The following is a 22,091-nucleotide window of genomic DNA, read 5'->3' as shown; positions in this document are numbered from 1 at the left end:
CTAAAGCGTTGAACTTTAAGAGTGTGGACGTTGTGTTTGTGAAGGAATCACATGACGGAATTATACTTTAGATTTAAATTTGTTGATGGCAAAAATCTTTTTATTGTCAATGTAATGTAGTCTTGGTACAGATGTCATCGCGGTCCTTCATGATGCAATTTGACTCAATATTTCAATCAGCTCTGCATGGTCTGCTGGGTCTGCTGTGTGATTGACAGCAGGATAATCATCATGATATTCTTAAATAATTAAATGTCCATTTGCTGCTCTCTGTCATAGATTGTTGTAACACAGTAGTCATTCAACTCTCAGTTCATAAAAGCTTTTATTTTGACAGAGTCAGGTCCCTTTTAGATTCTGCTGTTCATGCCTGTGCTTTGCTGCTTTGGCATAATAATAATAATAATAATAATAATAATAATAATAATAATAATAATAATAATAATAAGGAATAAATCTCAAATACCAACACCTTCTGACCAGTTCCTGTTGAAGCAGTAACTCAACCAGCTGATTCCAGAAAACTCATCTGAGTCTGTGACAGCTCCCTAAAATGAAGCCAAAACATCTGGATCTTCTACTTTATTATGTGTTACTTAAAGCACAGTTTTATTTTAGCAACTCATTATAATGCACATATCATGTCAGTCACTTATCTGGAAAGCCGCTCATCAGATTAACTTTACACTTGGCGGTTGTTGTACATTTTGAATAAACAAGCAATAACACTATGTATTCTGTGCAGCAACAGGGGCGGGGCTTCAGGGTGAGCGTGTCGCCTGCAGTTCACCTTCACTGCTGATGTGTCTAATGTCACAACCTCTTCCTCACTTCAAGCTTTCACACCTGGCACCTCAATCAGGTGTTTTCAACCATATCAGTGAAAGATATTCCAAAAGCGATATGAATTCTGGATTAATTGTGATGAATTTAGCTGTTTACATTAAGGGAAAAGCTCAAAGCAAGATCTCTACAACTCAAGTCACCGGAGCAACACTGTTCCTGTAGAGCTGTGTTTTAAAAACTACATTTAAGTTTAGTTATGACTGCCTGTAGCTTTCATCCTCTTCCCTCTGCTGTCTCCAGATGAAACTATTCAACAAACCTGTAGAGCTTCATCTTTATTCTCGTTGGGGTCGACCTAAGAACAAACCCAACCAGTTGGATTGAAGCAGAAAGCATTATTATTATGCAATCCTCTCTCACACAGAGATGTTTACAGTTTTTGAAAAACCATAGAAGAAAAAGGCCGGACTGTTGCAAACTCGGACTGCATGTGAGTGACAGTAACACAAACACTTTGGTGGCTGAGCCATGCGGCCCCTCTGCTCAATGGAGCCACTCATTTTGAAATATCTGGGAACCAAACAGCCTGACCCACGGTGAGGTCATCTATCAATGTAATAGTCATTTTCTGATTAACGGCCTCGGCCTCAGGCAATAACTCTGAGGAGTTCCAGGAACAGGACTGCTGGGAATCCCAGAATGATGTTGTTGGGGTTGGATCTGAAGCTGCAAGAGGATCACTGTTGTGCTCACAGTCCATGGAGGATGGCACACCTTCTGCTATTATGTTCTTCAACACCAGTGATGAGGGTCGATCGGTTCTATCGCGTATGAAAACATTGTCTTCAGTAAAGTCATAACTGAGATATGAGAACGCAATGAACAGGGCAAGAGAAGAGCAGTCAGAGTCCACATTTAAAAGTGTGACCTCATAAACATTCATCAGTTTCATCAGACACACTTCTTGCTTGACCTTTGACCTTCTGTGACGAGTAGTATAATGAAACGAAGGTTGAAAGGTTTAATATCCAGTGAACAATTATATTCAGCTGACATATTTACTCAAATGTACATTTCTAAGATCTCCTGTTTATAAAGCGTCTAAAAGATGAACTGGACTTCTCTCGAATTCCTTATTTTACTTCTTAGTTTCAGTTATTTTCTTTTGTGTTATTGTGGCTCCAGATACACAACAAGTGCTGCGACAACGTGCAGATCCTTTGTGCTTAGACGTGTGGAACTAGAAACAACACAAACCTCATGATCCTATTCTCTAATTCCCAGAAAGCACTTGTACTGTGGGTTGACTTATTGATTTCTCTCTTTCATACTTGCCGAAGGAAGAATCTGTAGTGAAAAATTAGTGAGCCTTATAGTATGCAAAAGTAGTTTTTGTCTGGACCGGAGTATCTTTGATATGCTCATATTTGGTCCCTATTTAGATAGATATGTATAGAAATTAATAAAAATGTATGTCAAGGTACGTTGTTAATCATAAATGCACTGTACTTGTAGATATTTGTTCTAGTCTTTAACACAACATGTCATCATCCATCATACACTGGTGGGAGGAGCTACCATGCAAGGCTCCACCCACCCTTCAGGAATAGTTATTCATACCCATTCATACAGCCTGCGGGAGCAATTCTGGGGTTTAAGTGTCTTGCACAAGGACAGATCAACATGGTCTAGCAGAGCCGGGGATCGAACCGCCGATCCTCTGATTACAGGACGACCCTGGTCTACCACTGAGCCACCGCACCCCCACAAACGTGTTAGTATCTCAATAATTGTTGTTTAATATAAGTCCAAATGCTTCCTTTGTAGGAAATGCAATCTTCAAAAAGCAATGATTTGTTTTGCTTGGAGGGAAATGAGTTGTGATCTCATCTCCTACAAAAACATAAAGGTTCTCATGTTATTAAGAATCTCGCAGCATCGCCGTGATGTGTGAAGTGTTCGTAAATGTCAGATTATCGACTTTGAAAAATGAGAGACATTCTGCATCTCTTTCCTTTATCTGGGATGCTGCTCCGCCCACTTCCTGTGACCTTTGTGAACTGCAACATGATTGGCTGCTGGAGGCAAACCACCACGAGGCCCTAACTCCAGTTTACTTGTCCCATCGTAGACATGCCGTCCTAAACACCCGCAGCAGAGAGAGGTTCAGTTTCTCACTCAAGGACATGTGGACATGCGGACTAGATCAGATTACTGGACGACCTGCTTTAGGTGTGTAAGCTTCACACCTGTGTGACAGTTGTTTTAGCGGCTCTATGAAATATCACTTGTTCAAATAAAGTGATGCGTGGAGTGCAGGGCGGTGACGTCTTGATGGAGGAGTGAAGCCGTCCGCTGACCGTCACCAACACTTTCCTCCAACACTTTCCTCCAAAGCCGGACCAGCAGCTTCCGGACTGCAGCACTTAGGTGACGGAGGTTTCTGGAGGAGGGACTCTCAGGCCAGAGCGTCATAGGTCGAGCAGACATTCCACGTGACTGAGCCCAATCACAGCAGCATATAAAGTCCTACCACCTGAGCTTTGGGCCCAGATCAGAGCCGATATCAGAGAGATGTTCAGGTTCCTGTTCCAGTAGAGGACACACAGCTTCCCTCAGGTTGTCTGTCAGCTTCAGGATTAGATGTGAGGCCCTTTGTTCTTATGGCCTGTGTTGTCTGTGCATGCTTCTTTTTCCACTGGTTGTGTGTCTAGACTTCATGCTGTGAATATGTGAGTCAGGGTTAATGAAGGGCTTTGAAGTTATCCCCCTCCACAGAGAAGGGCCAACAGCAGGTTTTATGCTGACATAGCAATGTGGGTGATTTATGGCAAAGTGCAGTTCTACAGAAGCAAAGATCAATGTAACATATTTAAATCAATGTAACGTGTTGGACAGAATAACATCATCTCTGATGTCACAGTGATGTCAATGGCCACCAACGGCCAGTTGACCAATGGCACCCGAGTATTGACTTAGCAAGGGGAGTGTTTAATGTTGACGTGTCCACATGCCAACTGACCTCTTCACAGCCAAGTTAGTCGGTTGTTTATGGCAGTTCTCTGATTGGCTAATACTTGCTGCCTACTTTGCAGAATTTGTAAAGTTTATTGCTGATAGAGATGATTGGTGGAAGGTCGGTTAATGATTCCAATCCAGATGTTTTTCATGAGGATGGCCGCCTTCTAACAGCGTTCTTCTTCCTGATTATGTGAGATTGTTTTATTCTTTTTGTACGTTGCACATCGCCTCAATAGATGGAATACAATAACAGATCAGAGTTTTAAAGATTGTCGACTAAGAAAAATATGTCTATCATGTGGTCTCAGCTTATGTCAGAATATTCATGAATGGAGCCTTTTCTTTGTGTCTCTCCTTTATCTGGATGAACACAAACCAAATGTGTTTTTGTTGTTTTGAAGCAGTTCGAGACAACTTAGACAATTCTTTTAGTTTCCAGTTGCTCTCTTACATTACACACTCTTTAGTGATGATGGATCTTCAAATGCTTAGAATTTAAATCTCAAAGACTCTATGCCAACTGGAAACATATTTCCTCATTTGGAGTGAGAAAAAGTGTGGAGCATGAACACACACGCACACGCACGCACGCACACGCACACGCACACACACGCACACATACAGTCACATCTCAATACATAGACCTCCAGCTGCAAGAGAAGTAAACCAAAAATGAAACTTAAGCTTTTTACATCGTATTTAGTAGCATTTAAATTCATATTTATCTCTCAATATGGGCCTCATTTGACAGGTACGGCTTAGTTCAGGTCATGAACCTCATCCTGGTCTGCAGTTCTGATCTCTATCTGTCCCGTTGGGTTTAGATCTCCTCTTATTCAGCTGTTGAGATCAATCTCATTTATCATTGTTTCAATATGACTCATCCATATGTCCCAGCACCGCTAACCAATGCTTCATACTCTGCAGACTACAAGTGTTTGGCTCAGTAGCTGAGTATCATATAACTCAGTATCTCTCTCCAACTTCTTCTGTCCTCCAGACAAACTTCTGGCTCCTCCTGTTGCGTCGCGGCCGCGCGCCGCGCGCCGGAGACGCTCCTCACTCATTCCGGACTGGAGCTCCACAGAGCAGGACCCGGACCCAAACTCCCCCCAAGGATCTGACAGAGAGTCTGCGTTCAGCTTCTGCTCTGTGCAGTCTACACACTTTGCAACAGAAGCTTTGTTTATTGCCTCCTAGTTTCCGTTTTGGTTCGACTGCGCGTTCTGGACTTCAGCCTCGTTGAGATGGAATATGAGGAGTTCCCCAGAGACATGCTATCAAGATTGTGAGGTAAACGCATTTATATTTCCTTACAATGATTTGAGCTGAAGTTATTAAATATGCAGGCAGCACTTTGGCTGAAAGCAGCTGCAGTTCATCCTCTCACGCGCAGAGAGGAAGAGAGGAACTTCAGCCAAACTGGATCCGCGCGCAGCGACTTCAGTTTGACCTCCGACAGATTATGACGAGTCTGGGTGGTTTTGGTCCAGCTACAGTTTATTCTCACCAGAACCCTGAACTTGAACCTGAATACTTGTATTAATAATAATAATGATAATAATACGAATCATCAGAATAAAGATTAACTAATTAATGATAATTCATAATAGATAGATAGATGTATACTTTATTTATTCATTTGTTACAGTAGCAAGCAAGTTACATAAGACACAAACATTAAAAATGTATACAAAATATATCACAAAATATCCTAAATGCAAAATACTTAATACATACAACAAAACAAAACAGTAAAGCGTAATAATTTAGGAAATGAAACAATAAAGAAAGTGCAAAAATGCAAAGTATGTGCAGTGTATATGAAGTGTATAAAGAATGTTCAGTGATTAACTACACTGTGAGACTTTGATGTAAATTTACAGTGAAATTCTAACAGTAACCTACTGTATTGTGCTAATAGTAACTAACAGTATGTGCTAACAGTATAATGCTGTAAAAGCAATGCATTCTTGGAGGTATAGCGCTTGCTTCCATGATCCTACGGTCAAGTGTTTCTTTTCACAATAATTTACTGCGTACCGCTGAGAATCATGGGAAAGTAACGTCTATTGTTTAGAAGTTCTCATAAATAATGAGCAGCCAGAGCGGAGTTTTGCAATTCCTCAGTCAATCTTGTCATTTTCTATTTGAATTATAATGTCTTCCGTTTAAATATGTAAATCACTTTTAGTCCGCTGCTCGGTTCGTGCTCGTCGCAGCAGCAGGAGACCATTCCCTTAATGCAGGTGGAGGAGACACAACACCTCACAATGTTACGATCGATATGTTTTTTTGATTTTCACCACCTCCAGTTTGGGAAAGTCATGAGGATGTATTATTTTTACGTTTTGATCTTCAGTCCAGATGAAAAGCGCAAGAAGGACGACTATTAACTACCTCAAGGTAAGTCCAGTTGCAACTTAAGATACATTTTTGAACACCTTCGCTAATGTGTAGCTTAACTTTAGCACATGTTTCTACATGCTTTTTATGGTTATAACCATTAATTTGGCAAAGTTTTGTCTTTAACATGTCACGTATATAGAGATCACTTAAGTCAGAGGGAGTAGAAATTAAGTGAAGAATGTTCTGGCACAAGGACATTAACATTAGACATTTTATTGTCATTTACTTATCCCACTCTTCAGCAAGCAACAAAATATAATGTTCACAGCTGACAGCATAGTAGTCTGAGCTACTTATGTCTCAGGGATAGAACTTGACTCATGGTTTTAAAAGAATTACACCGCCAAACTGCATGATGGGTAAATCCCGCCCACTCAGTCACACAGGAAGAGACAGAAAAGTCTCCTGTGCACACCATGAGTCAAGTTTTATCCCTGAGAGTAAGTAGCTCCGACCGCTGCACCCTCAACTCTGAGCTGTGAACATTACATGTTGCTCCCTCCCAAATATTGCACGACCAGGATATGAAAAACAGCACCACTTTGAGAATCACTGCTTTAGGTTACAATCACTATAAATACATTTGATTAACTCCTGGCCAGAATAAACTAATCTGTTGTCCACAGAGCCCTCAAATGGCCAAATAAAGTAACTGCAGTACTAAAAACAACCACATGGCGAAACACTGTGACTGTAATAGAGATGTGTACTTATGCACAAGAATTGTCAAGTTATCAAAAACCCATAATGTTATTTGCACATTTCAAAGATGTGACACTTATAAAAACCTAAGAAAAGTAAGTATTAGCAATACATATAGCACCACTTTTCCATATATCTACTCTAATATGCATTATAAACATAAAGTAGGAAAAAGAACGATTATGCTAACAATATGTGGTGGCCATTAACATCAGTTTAGAAATGGTTTGACTCACGTTTATTTATTTTTGTTCTACCTTGCCATCCTTTCCAGAAGCTGTGTTGGAATCAACCCAGAGGGACAAAGGCACGTCAGAGAAAGGTGATCAGCAAGAAGAGCGGGAGAGCGGTCCAAAAGAAAGTGACATCCCTGAAGCCGCATGTGTGCACCCGCTTGAGGAAGCTCATGGATTTCGAGTGGGACTTTGTATGAGTTTGTCACTACCCTAACTCTGTCCATGGAGCGCACGCACACACGCACGCACACACACACACGCACACACACACACACACGCACACACACACAAACACACAAGCACACACACACACACACACACACACACACACTTCATATCTATGACTGTGTCTCACTCTTTCACATTGCTATTTGTATTTGTAAGGGCTATTTTTGTATTTATTTGTATTTAATTATCTTAACAATGTTCAACCAGGCATTATTTTTTGTTTAATATTGAAGTTGACTATTGGGTAAGCACACTATTGTTCAAGTAAATTAATCTCTTATTTGGATGCTATTTTTTGTCAAACTCAGGCTATTGTAATAAATAAAAATATTATATTGAATATGTCCTTTTGTCTTGTTTATTGTAAGTTGTTATTTGTCATGCTTGTTAATTGTCCTGATGCTGGCATTAAAAGTACTGTTGTATATTTGAATAATTTAGAAATTTACTTTACATTTGGATTACAACAACTTACTGTATTTCCATAAGAGAGTAGTGATGCTGTATATGTTACAGTAATTTTACAGGAGAAACTGCTGCCAGTAAATTACTGTATTTTAGAATTACAGTAAATTACTGTATGCAAAGAATACAGCAAGCTGCTGTAATCTAGTAAAAACAGTAGAGATGCTGTACATTTTACAGTAATTTACAGGAGAAACTGCTGCCAGTAAATTACTGTAAATTTGGAATTATTACAGTAGAGATGCTGTATCAATAGAATATAGCAATCTGCTGTATTCTATTGATACAGTAGAGATGCTGTACATTTTACAGTAACTTACTGGCAGCAGTTTCTCCTGTAAATTACTGTAATTTTACATGAAAAAGTTTTACAGTCTAGACAACAAAAGGGCTGTTGATGATGGTCAATAAGATAATAATAACCTGTGTCATGTGTTGATAACCAGATATTGTTATGGTAGTGATCACATGGCAGGCTGCTCTTCCCTGATGAAGATGCCCCCCCCAGCCCTCCTCTCGCTGCTGGTCCTGGTGGTCTTGCCCCTGGCGGCCTCGGCCTCCTGTCCCCGGCCCTGCTCCTGCCCCCAGCCTGCTGAGCTGCACTGCACCTTCCGCTCCCTCCTCACCATCCCAGCTGCTGTGTCCAGACACGTGGAGCGCATCAATCTGGGGTCAGTCCCTTTTGCATCCTCAGCTTTGACTTGGCATGCCTGTTATTGTGCTCCAGTGTCGGTGATTACCCTCTTAATGCAGTATAAGGAAGGGATTTGGGGATCGTGTAATGTTGATTTTACCGCCCACTCTGGTGTTGTTGTTTCAGGTTCAACAGCATTAATACGATTACAGACAAATCGCTGGCTGGTCTGAGCAAGCTGGAGCTTCTGATGATCCATGGGAACGACATCCACAGCCTTCCCGATGGTGTGTTCAAAGACCTTGCTTCACTGCAGGTACACCGGCTGACACGCAATGAACGCATTACCTGGGAAAGAAAGAGTGAATTAATGAATAGTGGCTGTCCTTGAGCAAGACTTCAGACAGCAGTGTCTTATGTGAGCCTGCAGGTCCTATTGTTGTGTGCTTTGTTGATTAAACTAGATAATGGTATTTTACAGCTCACATCTCCAAATGGCTTTTTTGGGTGTTAAAACTTTAGAAAAACACCATAAGATGCCACACTTTAGTGCTATCATCACCACATTTCAAACAGGGTGTGTCCAGCCCTTTGACTATGGTTCCATTATGTTTATTGACTAACCAGGTAAAGCTACGGCTGACATTTTTTTAAATGTTTGTTTAACAACATACAAATTTGCTTCTGTATCCCTAAACTCCCATCGGTTACTTTTTCAGATAAGACGGTGTTATGTATGTGTAGGGTATGGTGTCATGTATGTGCAGTGTACAGTGTCATGTATGTGTAATGTATGGTGTCATGTATGTGTAGTGCATGGTGTCATGTATGTGTAGTGTATAGTGTCATGTATGGGTAGTGTACAGTGTCATAGGTTTAGTGTACGTGTCATGTATGTGTAGTGCAAGGTGTCATGTATGTGTAGTGTACAGTGTCATGTATGTGTAGTGTACAGTGTCATAGGTTTAGTGTATGTGTCATGTATGTGTAGTGTACAGTCTCATGTATGTGTAGTGTACGGTGTCATAGGTTTAGTGTACGTGTCATGTAGGTGTAGTGTATGCCGTTCATATAAATGATGTCTTCATTATCACATTACATATCTAAATGTGTTGTTGAAGATCTCTGATCTGCTCAGCATAACGTGCCTCATCTAAGGGAAGTGTGGGATGTTGGTGGTGTGGGAGGTTTAAAGAGGATCATAATTTCATCATTTCTAATGATGGTTTTCTTTGTCCTCATTGGTTTAGATGTTGAAGATGAGCTACAACAAGCTGAAGGAGATCCACAGACACACCCTTCAGGGTCTCTGGGCCTTGGCCCGGTTGCACCTGGACCACAACCAACTGGAGTTCATTCACCCAGATGCCTTCCAGGGCCTCACCTCCCTGCGGCTGCTCCAGCTGGAAGGCAATCGGCTTCAGCAGCTGCACCCAGCCACCTTCACCACCTTCACCCTGATGGGCCACTTCCACGTGTCCACTCTGAGGCACCTCTATCTGTCAGACAACCGGCTGACGTCACTGCCCTCCAGGCTGGTGGTGACTATGCCGCAGCTGGAGAACCTGTACCTCCATGGGAACTCGTGGATATGCGACTGCAACATGAGGTGGCTCCATGACTGGGATAAAACTTCTCCAGGTCAGACTTTTCATTTCTGCACTGAAATTTGATTTACCGTTTCGTTATAGAGTTCACCGTTAATGCTTTTGCCAATCGATACATTTTTACTTGTCCCTATATAAAGTAAGAATTGTCTTGCCGTTTTCTCATGATAATCAGTATTATCAAGTTCAGTTTATTTATAGAGAACCTTTAAAACAACAAAAGTTGACCAAAATGGAATACAGTGGTGAAACCAACATATAATATATAAGAAGGCTCACTCCTTATGTACTTCAACAATCAGGTCAGGAAAAAAGCATTTCATTCTTTTTGACCACTTGCCTGATTGGGCAAAAGTGGTATTTTATTTCTCCCAGGCAAGTAGGAAGTCCTTATTGTTGAGCCTTTAAATATAGTGACCTAATACATTAAGGGCCGGTCCCAGTGTCCCCCCTAAGGCCACAAAAGCGGTAATAATCTACTTACTCGTTTTTGTCAAAACAGCTCCACTGACATGATGAATAAATCTGTGTAATATAGTCTCTGCTTTCATGTGTTTTAATGCTCCATCTTTAATCCTTAATGTTGTTGTGTAAATGTAACAGACTGAACACCCATGTGCCGTCCTCTTTGTTTACCTTTTTTTAGGTCTCTGTGCTTCCATTGGTAACTGCGTGTTTAATGTCACAACCCTATGAATTGTGGGTAATGCTGATTTACGGAAAGGGTTCATAAAGGGCTCAAAATGTCTGCCAGAGCCCTCAAACATTCAATGTGACAGTGGGACAAAACTAAACCCTCAAAGACTTTGCGGGAGTGCGCCTCAAAGTCTGTGAGTCTGGGAGATTGGAGAGAATGGGATTTGGCATATCTAAAAATAATATGTTAGATTGGAACATTGAAAGATGTTAATCCAAGAATACTTCAAGGTTTTATCTGACAGCTTTGTGTTTTTTGTCTTCAGGTGTCTTGAAATGTAAAAAGGACAGGGCCCTTCCCGGTGGCCAGCTGTGCCCCATGTGCTCCTCTCCTCGGCACCTCCACAATAAAGAGCTTCAGGCTATGGAGAACCTGGTCTGCAGCAGCCCCATCATCAGTTCTCTTCACAGGACTTCCCCACCTGATGATGTTGAGAGTGAGGTCATGACCATGGAGGACTTCAGGGAACCATTTGGGAACATCTCTCTGGGCCTGTCAGACGAACATGGCAATGAGGTGGATCTGGAGTGTGACATTGGCGAGCCAAGAGTCCTTACCAAGATCAACTGGGAGCAAGTCAACCAGCTCCAGCTGGCCTCCAACTTCACTGTGTCTGTGGATCTTGAATGCCCTGTCGATAGAGAAAAGTATGAGCAACTGTGGAGGCTTATCGCATACTACAGTAATGTGCCCGCCCACTTGCAAAGGGGGATTATGCTCAGAAATGAGCCAAATCCAATGTATGTGTACAGACAGGACTCTGAGAAGGATGCCCAATACTACACAGGTGTTAAAGTTAATATCATGGCCCAGCCGGCATGGCTGATGCAGACATCTGCAAACCTTCAGCTGAACAGACTTCAATCATCAGCCAAGATGATAAAATTGATCCTAAGCACGGACTTCTCAGAGACAGTTGAGACAGAGCTAGTGCGTAGACAGAGGCGGACATGGGTCATGATTGAGTCAATAAACACGACTAGCACAGCGTTGAGTGCTATCCTGGGAAATCCAAGTCAAATGAACTGCAACGTGCACAGTTCTGGCCAACCAGTCATCCACTGGATGCTGACAAACGGCTCTAAGGTGGAGGCACCATTCAATAGTCCAGACAACAGAGTGTCTCTGTCCAGGGATGGACAGCTGGTCATTAAAGCCGTCAGCCACGCAGACACTGGAATCTACTACTGTATTGCCAAGGTTAATGGAGACCTTGCTGTCATGCCATTCCATCTGACAGTGCAGGAATCGTCTAGCCCTCCTCCAGGGGAGGACGCCTCAATTACACCTATTGAAGGTTTTGCAGGCAACCCCATTTCCCTGCCTTGCACAGCATCTGGTTCTCCTGATGCTGAAATTAACTGGATTCTGCCAAACAGCAAGATAGTTAGTTTCCAAGCTAACTCCTCAAGAGTTTTGGTGTATTCCAACGGCACTCTACATATCCCACAGACTCAGCTATTGGATAGTGGTCATTATAAATGCATCGCCATTAATCAACATGGTGTGGATACACTGGCTACAAAAATCACTTTTCTCAGGCGAAAAGGGCTCATTAGGCCCTTGAGGAAGTTTCCAACAAGACCTCAGTCAGCGTCAGGGGTGAACACTCAGATTAAAGTCCCCACAGAGGATGCAGAGGAGGCATCAGGGGACATTGAGGTTACTCAGTTGGGGCCTCCAATAAGTCGCTTGGATCCTTTGAGGAAGAGAATACCAGGAGGTGTGGCCCCTGGCAGGAGGGGCGTCCATCCATCAAGGAATGTGTGGCGGAGGCCACCGGTGCTTCGAAAACCAATAGGATCACATGTTGAAGACAGGAAGAACACAGTTGAGAGCAGGAGGAAGACTAATATGTCAAAGAGTAAAATAGACCCAGAGAAATGGGCTGATATTTTGGCTAAGATTAGGGATCGAAATGCTCCAAATACCGTGACACCACTACCAGTTCAGCATACAACAGAGAGTAAACAGACAGAGAAGGCAACACAGACACAAGTTACTATTGAGGGATCTTCAGATGGCATGACAGTGCATGGCCAGGATTACTTCATAACACCACATACTCCAACACAATATACACAAATGAAAACAAATGAACATAGTACAGAAGGTCAAGGCACATACCTGACATCTCACAGCTATACCACCCCTAATGCACCCGATATGATATTCAACAGTCAGAACACACACAGCGATCATGTTGCAGTGGAGCCACACACAACACAGACTCCATACAATGCACAGCACACAGCCCAATACGCTACTTTGGATATACACACAACTTCAAACAGTGTATTTTTCCTCCCACAGCAGACCACATCTGTTCCCTTACACTATGTCACTTTCTGGCAGGCCAACACAAACACTGCAAGCAGCAGCAGTACATTTTCTCTAAAAGAAAACCAAAGCACAAATACAGATGTTGATGAAGTCAAAACAGCTGATGCATCCAACGCATCGGAGAGAAATGAGAATATGGACAGACCGAATGTTGGTGCCAGCTCTAATACAGACAGAGAACTCTCTTCAAGGGGAAGTCAAATTATCCCTTCGGTCAACCCAAATGAATCAGAATCAAGCCGAGAGGAAAATGGAAAATATCTGAGTGTGACTGCAACAACATCACAGTCGCATACTCATCTAAAGGAATCTGCACTGGATGATTTGCACTCTCAAGCAATGCTCACGGAAGTATCTCCAACAACAACACGAGTACCCACCACTCCAAAAAGGAGGGGGTCTGAAGGACGACTCGCTCCGCACATTCGACAACCTAACTCCAGGAGAAGGGGTTGGGGGCGTCAGAGAAAGCCAAACAAAAGGAAACAAAAGCTGATTAAACCTACACAGTTTAATGCCACCACACCTTCTTACGCTCTCCTAGCAACAGTCAGGACCACTTTCTCCACACAGCTAAAAATAGACCCATTAGAAGTTAAAACCGCCAATTTCAATACCACTGTTCCATTCAGTGGCAGCCAAGCGGCGTCATCAGGCATACTGAGTCATGAAGAAAGCACAGTCTCAGGGCATTACGACAAGGCAGCCAGAAAACTGTCCTCTCTAACAACTTCTCCCTCCGAAACACACGACAGCCATCAACCCACAGCCAAACCACTATTCAAAAGCACATCAGCGGCACCATCATTTCCAACAGCATCTCCAGAAGTGGGTCACGGAAAGACAACTTCTCAAACAGCTCTTAGAATCTCAGAAAGTACGTCTTCTCCCGAGCTCCTGGCTATGCTCACATCAGTCACTCAGCAGATGTTTACGGACAGCCCTCTTCCACCTGTTAAACCCTTAGAGGAGACACGACAGGTTAGCGATACAGGAGACCTTGGACCTATGGCACACGCTGGGGATGTTCACATTCTAACGCAACTGCTAACAGATGTCGGGCAGAACGAATCAGACTACACACCCACGGAAAAAGGTGAAAGAATGCTTTTGGAAGAGACTGCCGTTCTTGTTTCACTGCTGCCTTCTCCATTTGCCTCAGCTGCTTCCTTGGTCGAGCATGAAATCAAAACAACTTCTGGATACACTTCAAGTGGCTTAATTACGACACCGAGCGTGACTCCTAAGGGGGATTTGGACACAGAAGAGAGAGTTACCTCAAAGAAACCTACACTACCTGAAAGACCCTACCATAATTTTAGTAAAAATAAAGCCACAAGCAACGAGTCCGAGGTAGATTGGCATCTTAACAAAACTGCAAATGCAGGAAATAACTCTGATGTTGGAAATAACTCTAATGTTCCTTTTACAAGTATCACCATAATGTCAACTGTCTCTGCTACTTCATCAAGGCCTGATGTTGTGATCCCATCTAGAGTGGCGGCATATGTCACACTTCCCAAAACATCTTCCACAGAAACCAAAATAGGCCCTTCCTTTAGGGCCACCACTCAGGAGGCTCTCAGGATCAACCTCTTTCCAGACAACCACGGTATAGACCAACAAACCCAACCCATCGTCACATCAGAGCCTATGGGAACATCAGACCCCCATCCTGCTACCCAGTCAACTGACCAACAGCTGGCACTATTTATTAGCACAATGCCAACTTCTTCTGCCCTACAATTAACCAGTAAACCGACTGCCACCTCTGCCCCAACAATAGCTGCAATCCAAACCGATCCATTCAGAGAGGGACTTCCAACAAGCACTCAGGATGTGTCCAAAAAGCACCCCCTACCTGGAAAGGGCTCTATTCCAAGAGGGAAGCCAAGAATAACTAAGAGTAATTCCCAGACTTTCACAGTGGACGCTGGAACAGATGCTGAGCTTCCCTGTGGGGCCGAGGGTGAGCCAATGCCCTTCCTGTCATGGACTAAAGTTGCCAGTGGTATGTATGACTCAACCTTCTCACAACTCAGTGGTTTATATACATCAGTTCAGGCTCGTCAGGGGGGGGGGGGGGGGGAATGATGTAATCAGTTTATTCAGTTCGTAAGAGCCTATAATAAGGTACTTTATTTAAGTTTCCAAAAAGCACTAAGTAATATAAATTGTTTAATATGTTCAACATTCATCATCAGTGAAGATGTGTATTCAATGTGTACAGTAAAGCAGTGATTCTCAACTGGTGGGTCCCGTTTTCAGTGGGTGCCCAGGCCTGGGCAAAAAATACAAATAATAATAATTTTTAGTTTTGTATTTTTTTTTATCCTGTGGTTTTATTTTGATGGGACTTTTTTATGCAGCGGAGTGTCGTTTTTTGTTGCTAATTTAATGTAAAATGGAATAGTTTTCTAGCATCGCCACCAGCTGGTCGTTTTGGTTTATCATTAAACTTGTTTTTGTGTTGGCATGCATATTCTGTACTATCTCAGGTTCAATCTACACCGTCTTTTCATTAAATACATTTGAGAAGTTGAGAATGTTCCTCGATTTGGGTCGCGGCTTGTCATTCAGGGGTGATGGTGGGTCCTAGAGCCAGACCAGTTCAGTTGAGAACCACTGCAGTAAAGCACGATGTTTACACATGACCTCCAAAATTGATGAGTATGAGAATGATGAAATGTGACAGCTTTCAATTTTTTGTTCCAAGCCACTTTGTTAAAAATTTGAGGAAGCCGGCCTACTTATGCAGCTTTATGTGGCCATTTGAGGAACTGCAGTTTTTTGCAGTTTTTTGCTTTTTTATGATATTTATTTCGACAATATCTGTGCAACGTAACTCTGGGTTGGTTTAGGTGAGGGACAGATTGTGGTTTTGGCAAATACACTTTGTTTAAGATCATTAAGGTTAGGGAAAGATCATGTTTTTCATTTTTTTAAATCTGCCTCATCAACAGTATATTGTTTATTGACTTTTATACATTCAATTATTTATAATTGATCTTAAATTTATAATATGTCTGAACACTGTCTTTCTTGCAATACCTGTCTTTCCATTCATGCAGGGGCAAGTATTGCTCAGAACACCAGGGTCCAGAGGTTCGAGGTCCATCCAAATGGTACGTTAATCATCAGAAACACACATCCCTTGGATGGGGGCCAGTACCTTTGCACAGTCCAGAACCAGTATGGCACAGACGAGTTGGTGGTCAACCTTGTGGTCCTGTCTCAGCATCCGCGGGTCCTCCAGCCTCGGCACAGAGACATCACTGTGGGCCTGGGGGACAAAGTAAAATTGGAGTGTAAGGTGGAGGGGCACCCTACGCCTCGAGTCACATGGGTGCTCCCTAACCATGTCCACGTAGCTGCTGCCCCACTCGGTGTTGCCCCTCTACGGCATGTGGCTGTCTCTAGTAATGGGACACTCCAGATCAGCCAGGCCACTTCCACAGACAGAGGGATTTATAAGTGCATCGGCAGCAGTGCAGCTGGGGCCGACTCTGTTTCAGTCCGCCTTTATGTCTCAGTGTTGCCACCTGTGATCCAGCAGGCACATCATGAGAACACCACTCTCCCAGAGGGTAGCCCCGCCTACATCCACTGCACTGCCACAGGTGCACCTCAGCCAGTCATCAGCTGGATCACACCTGATGGCATACAGCTCACTGCTTCCCAATTTGGTACTGGACGTAACCTCATCGTCTTTCCCAATGGGACCCTGTACATACGGGGATTGGGCCAGGGAAATGCTGGGAGATATAAATGCTCAGCCAGTAACGCAGTGGCATCCAGCACGAGAACAGTGATCCTGAGCACAAGGAGGAATTCGAACTCTGCCAAAGCCAGTATCACCTTGTCGTCCCCCAAGAAGACCAATGTGATCTATGGGGGGAGGCTGCTGCTCAACTGTGTGGCAACAGGAGGGCCGGAGCCCCGGATCATCTGGAGGACACCCTCTAAAAAGCTTGTGGATGCTCAGTACAGGTAACAAATGTACATGCAAATTAATAGTTTTTTAAAGCAATTAAATGTTAAAATAAATGTATTTCATTAATAATTTGATGTCTTCCAAATGCTGTTATTTCTATTATATTTGCAGTTTTGACCCCAGGATAAAGGTGTTCCCCAATGGCACTATCACCATTCATTCTGTAACCGACAAGGACAGTGGTGACTACCTGTGTGTGGCACGTAACAAGATGGGTGATGACTACGTTCTGCTGCGGGTCGACGTGTTGACCAGACCGGCCAAGATCGAGCAGAAGCAGCAGAGATCCAATCAGGAGGTGGTGTACGGTGGGGACCTGAAGGTGGACTGTGTGGCATCTGGTCTCCCCAACCCAGAGATCAGCTGGGCACTGCCGGACGGCAGCATGGTCAACCCAGACAAACAAAGAGATATCGTCAGCGGGGGACGCAGTCGCAGGTATAAGCTGCTTCATAATGACTCTTAGAATTAACTTTCACTTCTAAAATATACTTCCATTGGTTCATTCAGAGGTGCTGAATCAACTTAAAGAATCGTTAAGAAGTTGAGAACTCATTGAGAACTTTATAAAGTATAGTCCAACTGTAAGAATAAACAGATTTGACGCAATGTTGATTTCTATTACAAAGCAGTTTAACCTGCTCTCTTGAATAATATATATAAAGTCAATTCATTAAGCTCAATATCTCAAATTTACTTCAAGGTGCTTTACAATCTGTACAGTTTATAAAAACTCCTGCCCTTTCACCATTGCTTTAATTTTGGAAAAACATTTCTTGGGAAAGAAAATGTAAGAAACATAAGCAAGTGTAACAGAGAGGCACAATGCATAATGTCCATATAATTGATTGGAAAATATTCCCTGACTCTGCTACTGTGGCAGCTCACCACCTGAAGATTGATGACTCTTTACACTTCCAAAGAAAATTACTTCAAGATCCAATTTTGGCATGTGCTGCTGCAATACAAAAACCCGGTGTGTTTCAACTGTATTCATTGTTTCCTGCCATGATACATGCAACACACTGTCAATACTTATTTTTAGTCTATCAAGGCTGGGCAACCAAACACATTTTTTTCTGACACATAATAGTTGACTGAACATAGGAAAAAGGCGTAGGGTATCATATTGTACCTTTGTTGTCATCTGTCTCAAAAAAGCCTTGGAAATGAATTCAGAACCTGTGTTCCTGGTACAATATGCAAAGAACTTCAATACCAGCTCTCATTCATGTGCATACAGTTCTTGACAAAGAAATTATTTTATTTGTGCTGAGTATTTCTTCGGTAAGAAAGATCTGTAAGTTACAATATGTGATGTCCAAATCTTCATAATTGCATTAATTCATACATGTTGTTATAAATGTACATGAATCCATTTAACTCTCAACTGATCTACAGTCATCAACGTGTAAAACAGTATCTCCCCCCACATCCCTTCACTCTCTCAATGTATAGGTATGTGGTGTTCGACAATGGAACGTTGTACTTCAACCATGTCGGCATGCCAGAAGAAGGGGATTACACCTGCTACGCCGAGAACCAACTTGGCAAGGATGAGATGAAGGTTAGAGTCAAAGTCAAGGTTGCAACTTCCCCACCACAAATCCAGGATAAAGACCAAAAGTCCATCAGGGTTTTCTATGGTGAGACAGTCACACTGAGATGCAATGCCAAAGGGGAACCAATGCCAACCATCACATGGATATCCCCTACAAATAGAGTGATCTCCCCTGCATTAGACAAATACCAGGTCCTGGATGATGGGACATTGGTGGTTCAAAAGGTCCAGCGCTTTGATGGAGGCAACTACACCTGCATGTCGAGGAACAATGCAGGACAAGACTATAAAGTAATTAGGCTGGAGGTCCTAGTAACATCTCCAATGATCAACGGCATAAGAGGAACTGCCAACACCATCAAGGTGGCCGCAGTCCAGGATCAGCGGAAGCTGTTGGACTGTGTGGCAAAGGGAACTCCCACCCCTCGCATCATGTGGGTACTACCAGGAAATGTGATCCTACCTGCACCATACTACAGCAACAGAATGACAGTACACCTAAATGGTACCTTGGAAATCCGGTCAGCCAAGAGGACGGACTCGGGGCAGCTGGCTTGTATCGCTCGTAATGAAGGAGGAGAGGTCAGGCTGGTGGTCAACTTGGTTGTGAAAGAAGTTGTTGAGAATCCACAAATTAGAGGTTCCAAAACTGATAGCTTTTCACTGACGGTGGGGAATACAATGACTTTGAATTGCTCTTTTGAGGGCTCAACACTTCCTCAGCTTACTTGGATCTTACCGAACGGCACACCATTGCATAGCGGTGCTCGGTTTTCAAAGTTTTTCCACAAGCCTGACGGCTCTTTGATCATCAGCAACCCATCTGTTGCTGAAACTGGTATGTATCGCTGTCTGGGGCATAATTCTCGAGGGCGTGTGGAGCGTACGATCACATTGTCCCCGGGGAGAAAGCCAGAGATGAACAACAGATATAACTCTCCTGTCAGCATTGTCAATGGAGAAAGACTTTTGCTTCATTGTCTAACCAGTGGCGAACCTCTCAGACTAACATGGACAATACCCAGTGGGGTGGTCCTCAACAGGCCACAGAGAGCTGGACGATATGCTGTCCTACCTAATGGGACACTTGCCATCCAACAAGTATCAGTCTATGATCGGGGTACCTACGTGTGCAGGGCAGCAAACGAGTACGGCAGCTCTCAGCTTTCTGCATCAGTAATTGTGATTGCATACCCACCTCGAATTACTAACGGCCCTCCCTCTGTGACGTATGCTAAACATGGAGTTGCTGTTCAGTTAAACTGTGTAGCAACTGGAATCCCAAGAGTGGAGGTAGCATGGGAAACACCTGATAAAACCCGCTTGGCTGTCAGTGCGCAGCCACGCCTTTTTGGGAACAAGTACCTCCATCCACAAGGTTCCCTCATCATCCAGAACCCGACACAAAGAGATGCTGGCGTCTATCGATGCACGGCTAGGAATGCAATAGGCATAGACTCTAAAGCTACCGTTCTCCAAGTGTTTTGAAGAATTTCACTTAATAATGGTCCATTAACATACTGTATGCCCAAGCAACTGCCGAGATAAAAACAGCTAATGTTTTTAATGATCATAATGTTGTAAAAACTGCTGTCACAATGATGGAATATTGTGTTGATTCAATCCTGCAGTTGTTCTGTTTAGTGGCAAGCAGTTGATGGTATTTTGCCACACCACTCTTTAACATATACATAATTCTTTTGTTTAATCCACATCACTGGGAATTATCAAGGGCATCCGATTGTGAGCAATGTTTGCTAAAGATTTGCGAATCGCTTGAGGAAGCAGAGTACAATAACGTTTGCCTGTGTTTGCATTACATACTTTTTTTTTTTTTTACAGTTATTGCTCATAGACTGCAGTTGCTGATGTTGTTCTCGTTTCTTTTGGATACCAAATGTTGTGTTTTGCAATTCAGCTTCAGGCAAATTACTGGTGTAGTCCCTTTGTACAGTCTATTACCCGTTACTGAATGATTTACATTTGACTAGTAATAATTAAAAACTGTAAAATATTGGCACCTCATCCTATAAGGTGATGGGTCAGATGAATAATTGTAGTTTTTGATTGGTTCTACCCAGGCCAAACACTATAATAAAACCAAAATTAATTGAAATACTTTGGCACATTTCTTAACTTCTAAATATTTCGAATTGGACAGGACGAAAAGTGAAAAAAACGTGTCTCTATATTCCTACCATACTAGGAAAGATAATACCAACAATGACGTAAATACGACAGCTTTTCTGTCCACAGTAGTCCTACAACTACTCGATGAAATATACATATATAGCTCACATAGCTCACACTTATAACAGTTACTAAATGGGAAAACACAATATAGAACAAATGAGTCATGTTGGACTCAAGTAGCAAACTGCATAATGGCATCAGACTCTATAAACTCCACTCGGTGTTTCACATTAAAGCAGTAAACTGTCTGACCAGTGTCTCCTCAGCTGTACATGAACCGTTGCTTTGATCACATCGTACAGTTTCTTCTGAGTTTGACAGAAGAATCGCATAAATTATATGACTCATTTTCTAACTAGGAAATATTGTTTAACTTAAGTACAGAATTGATTGATTTGTATATTTTACTCTAAAGACATCAGTTGGTATCCTGTGCTTTCCATAAATGTCCATCTTAAGGAGTTGCTGTGTTTCCATAACTGCACATATTTCAATAACTGATTGTTGTCTGCTCTCAGCAGTGAACCATTTTTTAATCTGCTTCTGAAAAATGCTGATCAATGTTCTATGTCCTCATTTGTAAATTATTTGTCTTTGACAGACTGTGGTGCATAGCAGCTTTATCATATTTTAATAAAACATTTCCACCTGTTTTTACGAAGCTCAGAGTAAAAAAGAAATGTTTTATTGCTGAGGCAGGGAAAGCAAAAGATTGGAAAATGATGGCTCAAGAATGTTTTCCATTGTAATATGAATTACATCCATAACTGAGAATCATTTTTAAAATAAACTTTAATAGAAGTGTTTGCCACAAAAGTTTCAGGAAACATACAGACGTGTGTGACTTTATATACTTTTTCGTTACGAAATTATTCAAAAGTTGAATGTAGTTTCTGTTCAGCTGTCCTTAGAAAGCGGAGCACAGATACAAAGCTGAGAGAATACTCAATTTAGCATGCTGGAGGAAGGAAGTAGGTCACCATTATTCTTGAAGACTAGAAACTTGCAATAATCGCTCAGGGAATACAGTTGCAGTCTCATCTTCCAGAAAGAAGAAACATCTGGAGCCATGAGGAAATCCCCCATTAGTTCAGCAGATCGACCTGAAAGAAATGTACCGGGTAGAAGTACCAAGTTGCATTTATTCTTTTTTACTGGAACAAAGTTTTCTTTTGTGTACTTTGAGTAATCTGTATTATATATTTAATATATTTG

The 22,091-nt window shown here is 42.4% G+C and overlaps 1 protein-coding gene across 1 annotated transcript; it reads left to right on the top strand.

Moving 5' to 3' along the window:
• Window positions 1–8,336: 8,336 nt before the first annotated feature.
• On the top strand, window positions 8,337–21,595 carry mxra5a (matrix-remodelling associated 5a; the record flags this gene model as incomplete). The annotated part of the gene is made up of 8 exons (XM_079236818.1): window positions 8,337–8,518; window positions 8,668–8,797; window positions 9,732–10,122; window positions 11,051–14,449; window positions 14,666–15,139; window positions 16,200–17,118; window positions 17,234–17,560; window positions 18,581–21,595. The coding sequence occupies 8 exons, from the start codon at window positions 8,337–8,339 to the stop codon at window positions 20,169–20,171; spliced, it is 7,413 nt and encodes a 2,470-aa protein (XP_079092944.1). The 3' UTR covers window positions 20,172–21,595.
• Window positions 21,596–22,091: the final 496 nt, after the last annotated feature.

Source organism: Taurulus bubalis (assembly GCF_910589615.1).
Source record: "Taurulus bubalis genome assembly, chromosome: 21".
Taxonomy (NCBI): Eukaryota; Metazoa; Chordata; class Actinopteri; order Perciformes; family Cottidae; genus Taurulus; species Taurulus bubalis.
The sequence above is the reverse complement of the archived record's forward strand: the minus strand, read 5'-3'. Positions and strand labels throughout refer to the sequence as shown.